This window comes from Panthera uncia (assembly GCF_023721935.1).
Source record: "Panthera uncia isolate 11264 chromosome B3 unlocalized genomic scaffold, Puncia_PCG_1.0 HiC_scaffold_1, whole genome shotgun sequence".
NCBI lineage: Eukaryota > Metazoa > Chordata > Mammalia > Carnivora > Felidae > Panthera > Panthera uncia.
This window is the reverse complement of record NW_026057582.1, coordinates 40,874,642-40,890,552: the sequence shown is the minus strand read 5'-3', so window position 1 is coordinate 40,890,552 and position 15,911 is coordinate 40,874,642. Positions and strand designations below refer to the sequence as shown.

Here is a 15,911-nt window from a genome sequence, read left to right as displayed (position 1 = left end):
CTTACTAGTCAACAGAAAGTCCTTAAAGCTCTAATTTTAGGATCTGGAATGGTGGTGTTTTTATTTTCTAGTGGCTTCCTGGATTTGAAAGCTCATTCTTTCACTACAATTTCAACAGAAGTATAGTATATACACAGAGAAATACACATATCATGAGTGTACAGCTGAAAGAATTTCCCAAAATGAAGCTCACTTGTGTAATCCATACCCAGCTTCATTCTTTCACTCTTTTTTCAAAAAGTACCCGGCCTGGCCTTGGGGAAGTAAACTGGTCACCGTGTCACATTTAATTTTTGTTTCCAAATTTAGTTAGGAATGGCTAGATATGGCAAAATCTACTATAAAAGCTACACAGATAATACGGTGTCATTTTAGTGATCGTCACAGGCTGTAATATGGAGAAGTTTTTTTTTTTTAATTTTTTTTAACGTTTATTTTTGAGACAGAGAGAGACAGAGCATGAATGGGGGAGGGTCAGAGAGAGGGAGACGCAGAATCCGAAACAGGCTCCAGGCTCTGTCTGAGCTGTCAGCACAGAGCCCGACGCGGGGCTCAAACTCACTGACCGCGAGATCATGACCTGAGCCGAAGTTGGCCGCTCAACCGACTGAGCCACCCAGGCGCCCCTGGAGAAGTTTTCATATTTAGGAAGGATCTCCATCTCAGAAAATAGATGTTCTGTATGCAAACTGTAGAAGCACTTGGGTTCAAAGTGCTTAGTAACTGTTAGGGAGTTACTTTGCCTCCAGTTTTGTTAGCCATCAGATGTCACTTACAAGAATGGGATAACAGTGACCTTTTGTAACAATCTGTGGCCGTGTGTCATTAAAGTTGTACGAGTTATTGTTGAATAAGAGTTGAGTTTTTTTTATTTCTTTAATTTTTTATTTTTTTATAAATGTTATTTATTTATTTTTGAGACAGAGAGAGACAGAGCATGAACGGGGGAGGGGCAGAGAGAGAGGGAGACACAGAATCTGAAACAGGCTCCAGGCTCTGAGCTGTCAGCACAGAGCCCGATGTGGGGCTCGAACCCACAGACTGCGAGATCATGACCTGAGCCGAAGTCGGACGCTTAACTGACTGAGCCACCCAGGTGCCCCAAGAGTTGTGTTTAAATGTAGCTCTGATGTCACATTGCTTCATAAAGTGTAACAGCAAAACTCTTTTGCACCAAAAAAGAATTAAATGACTTTTACAGAAGGTATTAATGTTTTAGAAATGTTTTCAAGATTAGGTAAAATGATATTAGTTTATGATTTCAAATACATTGAGTAGCTAATTGTTACAGAGCATCAAGTATCCCGTAAGTAGTAAGTCCTGTGGAGTCCAACTACAGCAACAACAACAAAATTCACCTTCCGCTTCTGAATAATTTCAGCTCCCTGGTATTTCAAGGTTTTAAAAAAAGAAACAGAAAGGAATTTGTCTTGGTCATTAGCAGTATGGCCTGTGAGTTAGCAACTATTCACTTGGTGTTAACAGCTGGTAAAATTAGTTATTTGGCTGTTCCAATTGTTGGAAAACAGTTCAAAACTGTGAAGCAATCACCTTTCAATTGCTGAAACTAATCTACTGGGTTTTGTTTTGTTTTGTTTTGTTTTTTCAATTTCAACAGAAGTATAGTATATACACAGAGAAATACACATATCATGAGTGTACAGCTGAAAGAATTTCCCAAAATGAAGCTCACTTGTGTAATCCATACCCAGCTGGGGGAAACAGAACATTGCCAGCACGCCACCCCCCTCAGCCCCCTCATGTTGCCTTTGTTACAGCCTCCACTCCTCGAGGATAACCACCGTCCTGTGACTAGTCCTCTTATTTTTCTACTGTAAATAAATGAAATCACACAGAATGTACGGCTTCATTCACGAGGCAAGCCTATTGTAATTTTTAAGATTCTTTTTGTTTTCAAACTATTAGGGCATGCTTTTATAAAGAATTATCTGACAGGAATTTGTTTTAGTAGCTGTGTCACAGGCTATTCAACCAACAGGAAGTGCACTGTAGATAAAATTGTCTACTCTACCTCTCAGTTCTCAACCAAATTTTAATGCTGGAATGTTCCTCTAGACATTCCTGCCCCTAAAAGGTAGGAACTCTGTCATAACACCACACAGCAATACATGCAAGTACTTAAATGGTTTTTAGTGAGCTTTAATAATTAAATGTATGTCATTCAAATAAAGCTTGGTCTGCATTCAGGTAGGTAGGTCATCTATTTTTTAAATTACCAGTCACCTCCTTGGCAGTTGACTATAAGCTTTTACGCTGCCAAGATATGATTTCTAAAATGCTATTATTGGAGAGAATGGTATACATATTAGATAGGCAGCCAATGAGTAACTTAATCTGGCCAGATTATTTGTTTAAAAGGTGTTAATTTCTTTTTATATATTTTTAACTACTCTAATAATGGTCCCTTTTTTCCCCAGTGAACTCAAATTGGTATACAACATCCAGGTATTCTAAACATTATTCATTTTAGATTTCTCCTTATTAGCTTTTGTTTCATATTCTGGATGGCACCCATTTAAAAACTCTTGCTTTGTGGGCTAAAAAATTTATTATTTGATGCCTTCAACTTTATATCCTTAACAGCCATATAGTGCCATGCAGTTTTCTTAAATAATCCATAGAGAATTTATTTAAAATCATAATCTAAAATAATAATGTATAGATTTAAGTATTGCTGTAGTGGTGATTCTTACTAAAGATAGTATTAAAAACCAAAAGATAAACTTTCAAGCCAATAATAAAAAAATTGTAAATACAAGAGTACAAACATTGTAAAGCCCGGGTTGCTATCCTTTTAAATACCACCTTGTGAAATACAATAACACGAAATAAAAAGAAAGAAAAGAAATATAACAATGTGGCCTCCTTTCAAGTGGGCACCATGTAGCTACAAGATTTTGAGTGCCCATTTAGATAAAAAGCTGAAGTATTGAACTAAGGTGAGTGTTTGGGAGAAGCATAGTATACAAGTGCTACCGTAGCCTAGTAACCAGTGTGTGTCCTCATTTAAAGCTTTTTCAGCAGTGTCCCTGCTTTCCCAGCCTTGGGTTCCATTTCAGATTACTTGTTTTGATGTCATGATATCTTTAAACATTTAGATAAAGGTTAACACATTTGTCTTTTGCAGTAAAGGAAAAAGGATAAATTTTATGCTTAGGTTATTTGTGACTCAATTTTTTATTTAGCTTTATCCACTGCTAAGTTCCATAGAAATTTGTAGATCAAATATTTGGAAAATTTCCCTTCTCAGCCTTTGACTTAAATACCAATGAGTGTTATGTTTCTTCACTTTTGAGCAGTAGGATGAGGAAGTGTAAGAGACAACAAGTTTGGGAAGCGGTTTTAAATCACGTTGGCCAGAGTATACAGTGTGTTTGAATCCTCACCTGCAAAGCACAATACTCACCTTTTCAGTGAACCCCCTCACCCAGCAAGTGTGAATTATGAGGTAGCTACTTGTTAAAGGGACAGATGACAATAGATGACTCTGATACTGAGTTAGTGGCTTTTTTATTTTATTTTATTTTATTTTATTTTATTTTATTTTATTTTTTTACTGTTAGGAGAAATTATTATAGAAATCAAGACTGTCTCCCACTTTGGGCAGAGTTTTGTTTACATTTATAATATCAACCACACATAGTAGGTACCATCTGTGTATACTTCCTGTATGTGAGGTACTCTGCTAAGAGCCATCATCATCCCGGCTAGGTAGATCATATTATTCTCATTTTGTATTTGAGGAACCTGAGGCTCGGAGACTTGACGTATTTTGCCCTAGAACACATAGCTAATATATGACAGAACTGGGAATCAAATGCAGTCCAACTCTGAAAGCAAAGGCTGTGCTCTTAAATCTTAAAACATTATACTATGTTTCCTTCCTTGGTAATTTTCTTAAAAGTAGAAGAGAGAATTTCTGATTGTTCTGACAGGTCTCAATATCTGAAGACATAGCCTAGTAGAAGAGTATGAAAAAGTTGGGAGGTGATGAAAGAACTGTTTTGCTTTGGGCTCAGTCCCTCTTACTAATATGTCACCTTGATTTGTCAGTTAATCTTTCTGAATCTTGATTACCATCTTAGCAAGGATAAGATGATCTCGGGGATCCCTTGCAGCTCTACTGCTGTAATATATGAGCAGCAAAGTTGCTTTTTCTTTAACAAAAATCTCCCTGTCCCAAACTATTTCGAAATAATCACAAGCCACAAAATAATAAAAGTACCATTTGTTGAGTAATAAATGTCGGCACTGCTCTGTTATTTACATATATAATCTGTGTTAATGATCATAAGAAACCCATGAGATAGAAGAAGAAATTGAAGCACAAAATGGTAATATCCCACCAAGTGGTGGTATTTCTCCCAGGGGTCACAGCTAGCCCCCATTGGTACGGTGATTTGCATTCAGGCAGTTTAGCTTCCAGGTTTGTGCTCTTACCTACTGGCTTACAGCTGACTCTCGAATATCATGTCTGCTTGTCAATTACTTGCAACTTTTTTTTTTTTTTTTTTTTTTTTTCTTTCATACTACAGTGTAGACTGAATAGAATAAAATGGGCTTTTTTTTTTTTTTTTTTTTTCCAGAAAATGACTTCTAAAAGATCACAGAGTAGTATATCCATGTGATATAAAGGTTTCAGAAACATTGGTTGGCTGGCTATTTCTTGAACAACTATACATAAAGGACTGAATTAGGCATCTTAGGGAAAATAAGGAAGAATAATGGAGGGAAACCATTTATTTTTTCTTTTCTTTTATGAAAATCCCAGCATTGCAGTAAATCACTTCAGCCTATGAAATGACTTACTGAAGGCACATCTTAAAAATAATAACAGATTTAGCATATTATTTCCATTTGGATGTTTTTACTAATGCTGCTTTGTTGGATATAAAGAAATGACTTAAGTATGCTTTGGTTTGGAGTAATGAAATAGTTATTCTTTTTTGAGTTAAAATTCATTGTTTTAATAAAGCAGAAATAAGCTGTTGTTTTTGTAAGTTTCAGGAAAATGTTTTTGTTAAGCAAAGAATCTGAATATTAGAAAACATGCTCCTTTTTATTGCAAAGACTATGCAGTGTATAAAATTCACATTTAGGTTGTTAAGAATTCCGAGGTGTTTCATTGCAGCGGCAAGTCCCATTGAGGGAGAACACCTCCTTTGGAGGGTGGACCTATCAGAATGGAAGGGAGGCCTTGTTAGAAAAAGCCCCAAAAGCGATTCATATTTTCCCTTCTCTCTACCCCAATCCTGTTGAAAATCGCTGTTTAGAAGAGGTTTCACAGCTCCTTTCTCCAAAGCCAGCCAGGTACAATATATAGCACTGTCTTAAAGAGAATAAAAAAAGAAGGCACTAGAACAAGAAGAGGCAAAGAGAAGTTACCAAGAATAGAAGAAGAATTTGAGTTACAGAATGGAAACATTAACAGCTAGAAGTGGTATGATGTTAACAGGCAGAGAGCTCAATTAATTGTTAGTCTTTAAAATCCCTTATACTTGAGGTAGAACAGGAGCATTAATTGGAAGATTTGCTCACTACTGTCAACTCTGTAGTTTTGTCTTTATGGTTAAAGAGGATTAAGACTGTCTTACTCTTCCTTGTGGTTTTTACAACACCTCCTATAATAATGATGGACACATAAAAAAAAAATGTTAATGGAATCCTAGCTAGACCTATGGTAGATTTCCTTTTTCTTTTCTTAGTTTCTACCCAGCTCTGTTTGGTATAAAAGGGGATGACGTTGCTTATTTCTTACTATAACACAATAGAGAAGTTTAAATTCTGGGCCTTGAAGCAATCACTTCAGAGCAGGCTGCCACTTAATTTTACTTGCTACAAAAAAAAAAAAAAGTGGTTCTTCAACAGAAGGGGCCTCTGAGGTGGGACTGATTGGTACCATTGTGGCCACCTTTGTACTATAGGTGCTGTGTAGAATCAGAAAGGTAGCTGTAAAGGGGCCAAGCAGTAACCTCTCCCTCTTTCTCAGAAACTTAGAGGCAGAGTAGGAAGTGAAAATAGACAGTGTTTATATAGTAACATCATAATAAGCACCTTTAATACATGTAAAGATTATTTTAAAACAACATCAGAGTTGGATGTTTAATTTTGGTCTATTTGCAGATTGTCAATATAACAGATAACTTGTATTTGCCCACAATCTTACCTTCATAAAACTATATTTTCTTCTTTGGGGCGCCTGGGTGGCTCAGTCGGTTAAGCGTCCGACTTCAGCTCAGGTCACGATCTCGCGGTCTGCGAGTTCGAGCCCTGCGTCGGGCTCTGGGCTGATGGCTCAGAGCCTGGAGCCTGCTTCCGATTCTGTGTTTCCCTCTCTCTCTGCCCCTCCCCCGTTCATGCTGTGTCTCTCTCTGTCTCAAAAATAAATAAACGTTAAAAAAAAATATTAAAAAAACCCTATATTTTCTTCTAAAACCATTCTTTGTAAGCTTTTTTTTCTTCATTCATCTGTATTACATTTAATTTTTTGACATACTTAATTTTTACATTTCCAACAGGATGATTACAATAGCTAACATGAATGTTTGTCACCAGTGAGAATCTATTGCTTGCTTTAATCAATGATGCATTGCTTAAAATAATGTTCATTTAAATATCTTTTTCCAAATCCACTGAAATTTTTGTGAAGTAAAGGAAACTTGAGAGATGCTGATTTTTAGAGAAAACCAGAAAATACTGAATTCAAAATTCAAAAAATTCAATTTTTTCCAAATCATTCTGCCCTAAAGATCTGTTTGAAATAACGAATATTGATAGTTATTGATTGACTGTGTTGCAGAGCACAGGTTCACAGCATGCCATTAACACGGGCACAAGCCCTTGGTGCCCAGGGTGCCTTGTGGGCTAGAGAACCACATGTGCTACAGGTTTCTTTCTTCAGTTAATTAAGTTGACTTCATAATTCCCTAGCCATAGTTTTTCCCCAGCCTACTTCATTTTTATATTAAAATTCGGCTTTGGTTTACCAGTGTACTGCTCTTCTCTGTTCTCTGACAACATTACTGGCTGCTTCACATAGATTGTGTTGGGCAGGATGCCCCAGACTGGCCCAGGTGAAGGGAGATTCTAAACTTCTTTTTGTAACCATTAAATCCCTAAGTAAGAGAATCTGCAAAAACTTTTAACCTTGGAAGAAATGGTCCATGAGTTTCTCTTAGTTAATACAAATTGCAAATTCTCTAGTGATTCTTTGTTTCCCCCTTTCCCTCGTTTTTGATGCATAAAGATAATAATCCATTAGGTAAAGTGGGTTTTTTTTGATTGGTAATGATTAAAATTCAGCTGTTTAACTTCCTTTTTTATATTAAGGCCATTAGATCAGTCTTCTATTTACCTGGTTTTATGAGAGTAACTGTGGGAGTGCATGTAGTTTGTGTTCTTTTTAGTGAAGAGGAAGGAATAGTTATTTCTAGGCCTAATGGATTTTCTTATGAAAAAAATTTCAATGTAGCTTCATCAGGTGATATGGATCGGACACAAATTGAGCCCAATCTGTACCTCGCATCTGTATTTACAGGTAAGATTTTTACATTAAAAGTTGTTGAACTTGAAGCTCTTCAGATTTTCCATTTTCTTATGCTTTCTTTCATAATAATCAGCACAGTTGAGATACTAATTACACCTTTTTAGATTCTTCTCAAATATCTGTAAACTCACCCCCGGTAATAGAACTCCCTGTGCTAAACTCAACCCTGCAAAAAGCATAAGTTAAGGGACAGAAAAAAATGTTTCATTTCCCTTTGGAAAGTTTATAAAATGTTGAATTAAAAGGCTGCAGGTGTGGTATTCAGAGCACTAAGGATAGTACTCAAGATAATTCCATCTGGGGGAGGTTATTTGTTGGGACAGGACAGTGTTTAAACTTTGAAGTCAGTTTTAAACAAAGTGAAGCAGCTGGAACCTGGCATAAGAAGAAACAAACCTTTCACATTAACTATTGCTTTTTAGAGGAAAAAGAATTGGAGTTGTTTTTACAGGTGCCAATACATTTATTCTTCCTATAGGAACTGCTTTATCTGTATCCTAAATTATACATTTCAAAATAAGCATTTGTCAATTCATTTTAAAAACAGAAGCAATAGTAAGTGTAAAACATGCAATAGGATTTCTATGTCTAGAACAGATTTTGGAAGGAGACGAGGACAGCATTTTAAATCACCCTTTTAAACATGAAAGTAAGACAAGAAGTGTTGAACAGGGACTAATTCTGGAAAGCACAGGTAAATAAAATATCACATACTGTACTTCACATCAAATGACCAGGCACCTTCTTCATATAGACTCGTAGTATTTGTTCTCAAGCACCGAAGCTATGGTGCTGCAAAATCTGTAGAGCCTGGGTAAGTATGTGAGGAGAATTGAATACAGCAGGATAGTTTAGCAGCTGCTTAAACAAGGAATTAAAGGGAGAGTAGATGAGCCCAGGGTGGACAGGAAAAATGCTTCAAGAGCTCAATAAAATACAGCTGAAATACTGTAACATTTTCACAGACAGCTGGGAAGCAACTGCATTGCTGGAACTCAGGGCTGATTTTAAAGACAGGATCTGGTCGCTGCGAATGTAAGCAAGCTGTTAAGGAGAAACCACAGACTGCTGAGGTGGAAGCCGATCAGTTTGGTTCAGCAATCATTGCAAGGCCCGCTGTGTGCTTACCATTATGCTAAAGCTTTGTAGAATGCGGAGGTAAATAAGACAAAGTCACTGTCCTGCTGAAGCACATGTTCAACAGGAACAGACCCACAAGCAGATAACGATTGAGATGATAAGGCCACAGATACTTACTGTGTACCTACTGTCCTAGTCAGACAGCAAAGACTAGAAGTCCCAGTCCATGCTCTTAAGGGGTATATCACTCAGAGCAAGTGACAGACTCATAAATAATTACAGTGCAGTTTGGTAAGTGCAAATTACCAAATTATCTTCAGAGAGAATAAGGCATCCACAATTAACAGGACAGGAATTCCTGTATTTCACCACTAGTGCTGGAAAAACAGCTCAAAGAATGTGATTCACTTGCACATGGGGCTGGAATATCCTTTAAGTCGGTGGTTCTTAAATATTTGCGGGGCACTGAAAGCTATGACCATCTGTTTCCCTCCCAGACTGTACTTGTGTGAAAATAACTTCATAATTTTTCAGGGCATTCGCAGATCCTGGTCATTCATCCATGCTTAAGATCCTTTATGTACATGGATTAAAGACGATTACATTTGTTTCCTTTTTAATTTTACTTTTAAATTTGTAGTTTATAAGAAACCAATCTTTGTTTTCATGTAGAAAAACCCAAATCCAAACAATTTAAAGTCATTCAGCTATCTATTCATCATATCACAGAAGAATGCCACAGATTCGTATATATCACTTGTGCCTTGTGTGTTACTTAATCTGAATGAAGAGTTTGAGATCTATATTCTTCTATAAAGCTGTTAAAGAAACTTTTCCTTCTTTCTCTGCTTGTTTCATGTGTTAGGAGAGAATGCTTTGTTTGGATTCCTCTCAGTATGCAAGTGACACAGATAGAATAATGGATTACCAAATGTTTGAGGATTAGAGTCAGAATCTGAAACCTGCTGATGAAATGCATTATCTAAACCCAAAAAGCTTTTACAGCATTAGGCATATTTTTTAGAAATATAACATACAACATATAGGCAAAAATTTCTTTTGCACATAAAACACAACTTCATAGGCAAAATCTTAAGTGGGCATTATAAATTCTATATTATTGGGGTGCCTGGGTGGCTCAGTCAGTTGAGCGTCTGACTCTTGATTTCAGCTCAGGTCACGATCTCAACGGTTCATGAGTTCGAACTCTGCATCTGGATCTGCGCTAACAGTGCAGAGCCTATTTGGGATTCTCTCTCTCTCTCTCTCTCTCTCTCTCTCTCTCTCTCTGTTCCTCCCCCACTTGTGCTCACACACACACTCTCTCTCTCTAAATAAATAAATAACTTTTAAAAATCCTGTATTATTACTTGTATTACTTAGAATAAATTAGTTTTAACTTTTCTGTTCCTTAGTCTTAGAAATCCAATATCAAACAAAATTTCTTTATGAATTTTAAATATTATTAAAGCAAAAATAATTGAATTTCAAACATCTAAAAGATATATTAAAATATGTCTTAGGAAGCTTCAAATACACCGTCTGACTCAATGGTATCCCAGCTTAAATGTATGCCAGGTTAAATGACGTACATGGAATCAAGGAATAGTCTCTTTAAAAAAAAAACTCTGAAAACAGCTGTTGAAACAATTACATCATAGAGTAACGACATGACTGTGGAAATTTTTAAAGTCAAACTTTAAAAGCATCAAACTACATTTAATATAGGTAGAAAATTTATGTTTGATTTAATGATGATTTATTAAGATATGATGTCTTTTTTCTTTTAAAAAAAATTAAATTCTGTGAGGACCATAACTGGATATGAAGGTTACTGCTTTTGCCTGGTAACAGTCATCAAAGCGATTTTTAAAAATGCTCCCCGTCTAAAAGTTCTCTTTTAAAGTTCAAAATGACTGTTTAACCTGTGTAAATGAACACTTCAAAAAGTCTTTCCAAAATGCACATTTACAAACACTTTAGATAAAATGGTGCATTTTATTGACTCAACTCATTGACTAACACACAATTACTAGAGTTGAAATAGCATAACTATTTGGAGGTCTTCTGGAGCTATGGGGTTTTTTTCTTAGTGCATTTCACTGAAACATTTGTAATCCCCTCTAAAGCAGATTGCCTTTTTCAGTCCATCCTGAGGGCCACTGCCTCTTAGGATAGTTGTTTTCAGTTATGTAAAAAAGTAAGAGCTAATCCATTTTGAGTGCTTTCTATGTGCCAGCACTATACAGAACACTGCGTGTGCATTATCTCATTTAATCCTCATAAACCCCCCACTCCTGAAGAAGGTACTCTTATCTTTAAAAGATGAGGAAACTAGGGTTTGCAGAAGTTACATAACTTTCCCAGAGTCTGTTATCACTCACTACCCCTCTTAGCCATCACCTATTTTTCTTTATAGCACTTACCACCTCCTGACATGTTCTATGTTTATTTCCTTACTTGTTTGTCATTTGCCCTATACTCAGCTGGAAGGTGGTGGCAGTGAGATCGGAGCTTTTGTTTTCTTCACTGCTGAAATCTCTAGAATCTGGAATGGTGCCTGGCACATAGTCAGTGCTCAGTCGATATTTGTTGACTGGATAGATGGATGAGCCCAGCTCTGCCCTATTCCAGAAGCCTCACACTGACAATTTGGATGGGACAGTTCCCAAGTGACTGGACAGTAGATCTCATTTGGGCCCCAGACTTGACCTATCATAAAGGGACTTGAAAACTTGAAATGTCATCACTGCTCCTCTCCTTGCCTGCCCCTCCCATTGCATATTACATCAATGGGATTTATTTTAACCACCTTTAAAAGTTATATATTTTGGGTAATGAAGATACTTGATACAGGACAAAAAGCAATGAGTTACCTCAACGCTGCCAGTTATGAATTAATTAGATGAATTATAGTAGACTTTTTTTTTTTTTGAAAACCATCTGTTACTTTGTGTGACTCTTCATTCTTGGGTCTCTTTCTACTTATCTCTCTGACATTCCCTTTTGTTTTTCTTTATTTTCTCTTCTTTCACCTTTCTTTGTCCTTCCTTATAGTTTTGTCTTCATTTCCCTTCTCTATTTTCTCTCCTAGGTGATTACTGTTCTCATTACTCTAGTTATTTTTTCTATATAGATGACTGCTAATTCTGTCTCTAAAACTGCCTTACAGTCTTTGGCACCTTTGATTCCAGTTGCCTGCTGGAAAAGTGCATTCACACATCTTATAGGCATCCACACTCATCAGGTATATAACTAATCCCAGTATCTCCACACCTCTGTATACCACCGTAGCCTCAAGCTTGTTTGTGTTCTTCTTACTGCCTGCCTTAGTCAACTAACCCTGTAATTGCAGAGCCATACTCAATTCTTTATTAGTTCTGAGTCTCTCTCCAAAATACCTCTTTCCACTGGCAAGTATCAGTTTTTACATGGACCATTTCCATAGATCTCTCTCCTCCCTCCTTATTTTCCACGCAGCTGTTGGAATTCTCTTTTCTAAACTGCATCTGGTCATCTTACTTCTCTGTTCAGAATCTTTTGTGACTCATCATCATTTACAGAACTTGACCCTGACCTTCCTTTACCGCCTTTCTCTCTCACCATTCCTCCAATCCCATCAATACTTGGACAGCAGAACAGAGTTCCTTTAACATGCTGACTTTACATGGACTTAATTTTGTTCTCTTTTTCTTTTAAATCCTACTTCAACTGCTACTTCGACTTGATTTAAACTAAGTATCACTATACATGTCTGTCGCCACTCCTAGGTTATGAGCTTCTTGAGGATGAGGACTATTTCTTTTTCATCTGTGAATCTCTCAGCACCATCTCAGCTCCATACATACAGTAGGCTAGTAGAGATGTTTAGCTAGTGAGAGTATGGTTTGAAAAAACCCACTTTAATGTCTCTGGGCGTCAGTCGCCTTGTCTGTCTCTCAGAATTGCTGTCAGGATGAGAGAAGATGATGGGAACAAGATCTTTGTAAAATTTTGAATTGCTGTGTAAATATGAGGCATTAACTACGAAAAATAGCATAACTTTGTAGTGGCTGCAAATTTAATATGTTCTCTGAGACTTGTAAATTTCTTCAAGATCTGAAAAAAAAATAGTTATAGCTCTTGTTACATCATTGAGCAATTTAATCAGTAATTTACTGCACATAATAGAAAATAAAGGTACATATAAAGCAGTTTTGTGACATCAGATAACAGAGAAAAGAAGAATATCTGGTATCAGTGTGGTTTTTGACAGGTATGCAAGTAACTAAAGGAATGGATTTTTTCTGACTAATTGGGGGAAGATAACATTGAACATTGGGCTGAAAATTAATTTTGCTTTTGGCTTTAGTTATGCTCTATGTTAGTTTTTACTTTATTGAGGAAGTAAGCTCTGATTTTAGATACTTCTCTTGGTTTTGTGCACACTGAATGTGGAGGCCGACACTGGGCTCAATCCCATAACCTTGGGATCATGACCTGAGCCAAAACCAAGAGTCAGACGATCAACCGATTGAGCCACCCAGGTGCCCCTTTTGATCTTTTTCAAAAGCGGTTCTTATTGTGTCTTAATTTTAGTTTTTATCATACCCCGACAAAGCTAAATTTCAAAAAGTCTTTTCTTATGTAAAAATTTATTCTATTTAAGTTGACATCAAAATTGTTTTCTTCTTAAAAGATTATACTATGGTATTACAGTTTATGATGTTGCTATAATGATGCCAAGTCTTATTACCTTACCCTCTTTTATTAAAAAAAAAATGAATTCGACACAAGTAACAAAAAGGAATGGCATAATATTGAAAGCCTTTATAAGACTTCCTAAAATGAAAGGAATTTGGCTTTTACAAGTATTCCAATTTTCTTGGACAGCTGTGATTGAGTCATCATTGAAATCTCCAGAACTCTACTTTTACTGTGGTCCCTATAAAAATGTAACAGAGAATCCACTTTACTACTGTGAAAACTATGTGAAAAATATAAAGGAGCTTTAGAAAAATGACTACGACTCTTGGCTCACAGATTTCTCTAAGATTGTTAAAGATAATTTGTTTTTAAGACACTTATTATTCTTAGGTATATATGGTAAGGCCATAAAATTTGAAACAAGGATCTTTGTGGTCTTAAATAATACCAAGTTGGCATTCTTCATATTCTTAGGCAGTGTGCTTTAAACGTAAAGAAGCGAATTAGGGTATAGGCAGATAGACGACATTTACAGTCAAATCTGGATTTTTTTTTTTTTAACATACTAATGAATTCTTCATCCCCGACTGGGTCTCCTCTGCCACCAGCTAGCTTCTATATTGCCTCCCGCTAGTCTCAATCCACGGGGTAGAAGCTTTCTTCTGTATTTGGCTAAATGTAGAGATAATGAAGAAAAGTCTGTTTTACAGGGAAAAATGCTTTCCAAAGTCAAATGTCAATGATATTTGAATGATCACTTTATTATTTCTTCTTTTGACGTTGCTTTCCTTCTATCAGTTCTGTTAGCTAATAGCACAGCACTCTTAGACACTCAGAAATGAGCATTAATGACATGAGTTGAATGTCCATTTTTTAGGAGTAGGGAAAGAGTGAAGTGCCTTGGAAACCTTTGACTTCAGATGGTTTTCAGATGGTTCACGTCATGGCTTTAAAAAAAAAAATCACGTTCTTTTTGTAACTTTAATAGCAAACCCTTATTTTAGGGCTGTTCCAGTGTGTTTTTGAATTGGGCTTCGCGGTTTACTTGATGGTAATAGTAGTGATAGTACTATATTAAATAGTACCATCCAGTGGTGCTGGTAACTCTTAGTTTTTGAGCACTCACTAAGTGCCGAGCTCTGTTGTCAAGCTCTTTACTGAGACTATTCTATCCTCATTACACGCTGCAAGGTCGGTACTATTAACATAGGAGAACTGAAATTCTGAGTGCTGAAACATTTTGCCAAGGTTACTCAGTCAGTAAGAGGGTAGGTCTAGGCTCTCACCCTACTTGGTCTTTTGGCATTTGGGTACTGTCTTAGTCCACTCTGGCTGTCATAACAAAACACTACCAACCAGGTGGCTTATAAACAACAGAAATTTTATTTCTCACGGTTCTGGAGGCCAGGGGTCCAAAATCAAGTCGTCTCTTCCTGGTTCATAGTGATTGCCTTCTCATGGTGGAAGGGGCTAACAGGCTCTCTTTTATAAATCCCATTTGTGAGGGCTGCACCCTCATGATCTAAGTACCTCCCAAGCCCCCACCTCCTAATACTATGACTATAGTGTAGTCACGTCAGGCATTAAAATTTCACCATATGAATGTTGCGGGGGAGGGCATAAAAGTTGAGATTGTAACATACTTTTAAAATGTTGTCTATAATTGTCTAGGGGTGGGAGCGGAAAGAAGGAAGGTGTGGTTCATTTCGGACAAGTTCTGAGCTCCTTGAGAAAAGAAATGACCTCATATGCAATCCTTGTTTTGATCCCCCCGTATTATTTAAGAAAGTTTAAAACACATAAATGCTCAGGACATGCTTATTTAGCTGAATGGGTTTCTCCTCTTTTTACAGGTGGTAAAACAGTCCCACTTTTCACTTCACAGACGTCACCTGCCAAGATGTCTGTGACGCTGCCCTCAGTGAAGCCGGAGGACTGCTCTCAGTCTCTGAGCGTTAGCAACGTCCAGGGGGACACGGAGTCCTCAGGAGCAGATACCTTCTGAAAGGGAAGTGAGAACCAGCACAATACTTGTGCCACTGGTTTTGAAGTCATTTTTCTCTGGCGTAAAACCATGTCTCCGACTATTTTGGTTTTTGAGCATATTCTGAAAAATGATTTCTAATTTTTTGTTAAAGTAAAAAGCATAATTTGGGTACTTCGGTAAAATTTTTAAATAAAGTAATTTAAAATATGAATCATTGTGAGTCTGAGTTATTTCTTAGAATCCTGAGGCAGCATGGAATAGTGGACAGAGCATGACTTTTGACATCTAAGAATTTATTCTGTGGGTATAATTATCTCTAATTATGAAATGATGTTACTCAAGGCTGTTCATACCAATTTTTTAATAACCAAAAATAATTGGCAGCAATCTAATGCCTATCAATAAGAGCCTAACTAAAAAAGTGATGGCAAATCTATACAATGGAATACTATGTAGTACAAAAAAGAATCGTAAAATGTTTATGTGTCGATGTGGAATTGTCTCTGAGAAATATTGTTAAAATGAAAAAAAACCGTGTCGTTCAAAATGGGGTGGGGAAGAATCCAAATAGATGGTGTGTACACACACATA

At 36.7% G+C, this 15,911-nt stretch overlaps 1 protein-coding gene across 7 annotated transcripts in view; it reads left to right on the top strand.

Annotated features, from left to right (window-relative positions):
- KIAA0586 (KIAA0586 ortholog) overlaps window positions 1-15,531 on the top strand; it is a 113,097-nt gene extending 97,566 nt beyond the window's left edge. For 5 of the 7 annotated variants that reach the window (XM_049612677.1, XM_049612679.1, XM_049612672.1 and 2 more), the window contains 2 exons: window positions 7,493-7,558; window positions 15,187-15,531. In XM_049612677.1, the coding sequence (XP_049468634.1) occupies window positions 7,493-7,558; window positions 15,187-15,338 (218 nt within the window). In that variant the 3' untranslated portion in view covers window positions 15,339-15,531. The remainder of the gene's footprint in view (window positions 1-7,492; window positions 7,559-15,186) is intronic. The other 2 variants (XM_049612674.1, XM_049612673.1) reach the window with 1 other exon arrangement.
- The last annotated feature ends 380 nt before the right edge of the window (window positions 15,532-15,911 follow it).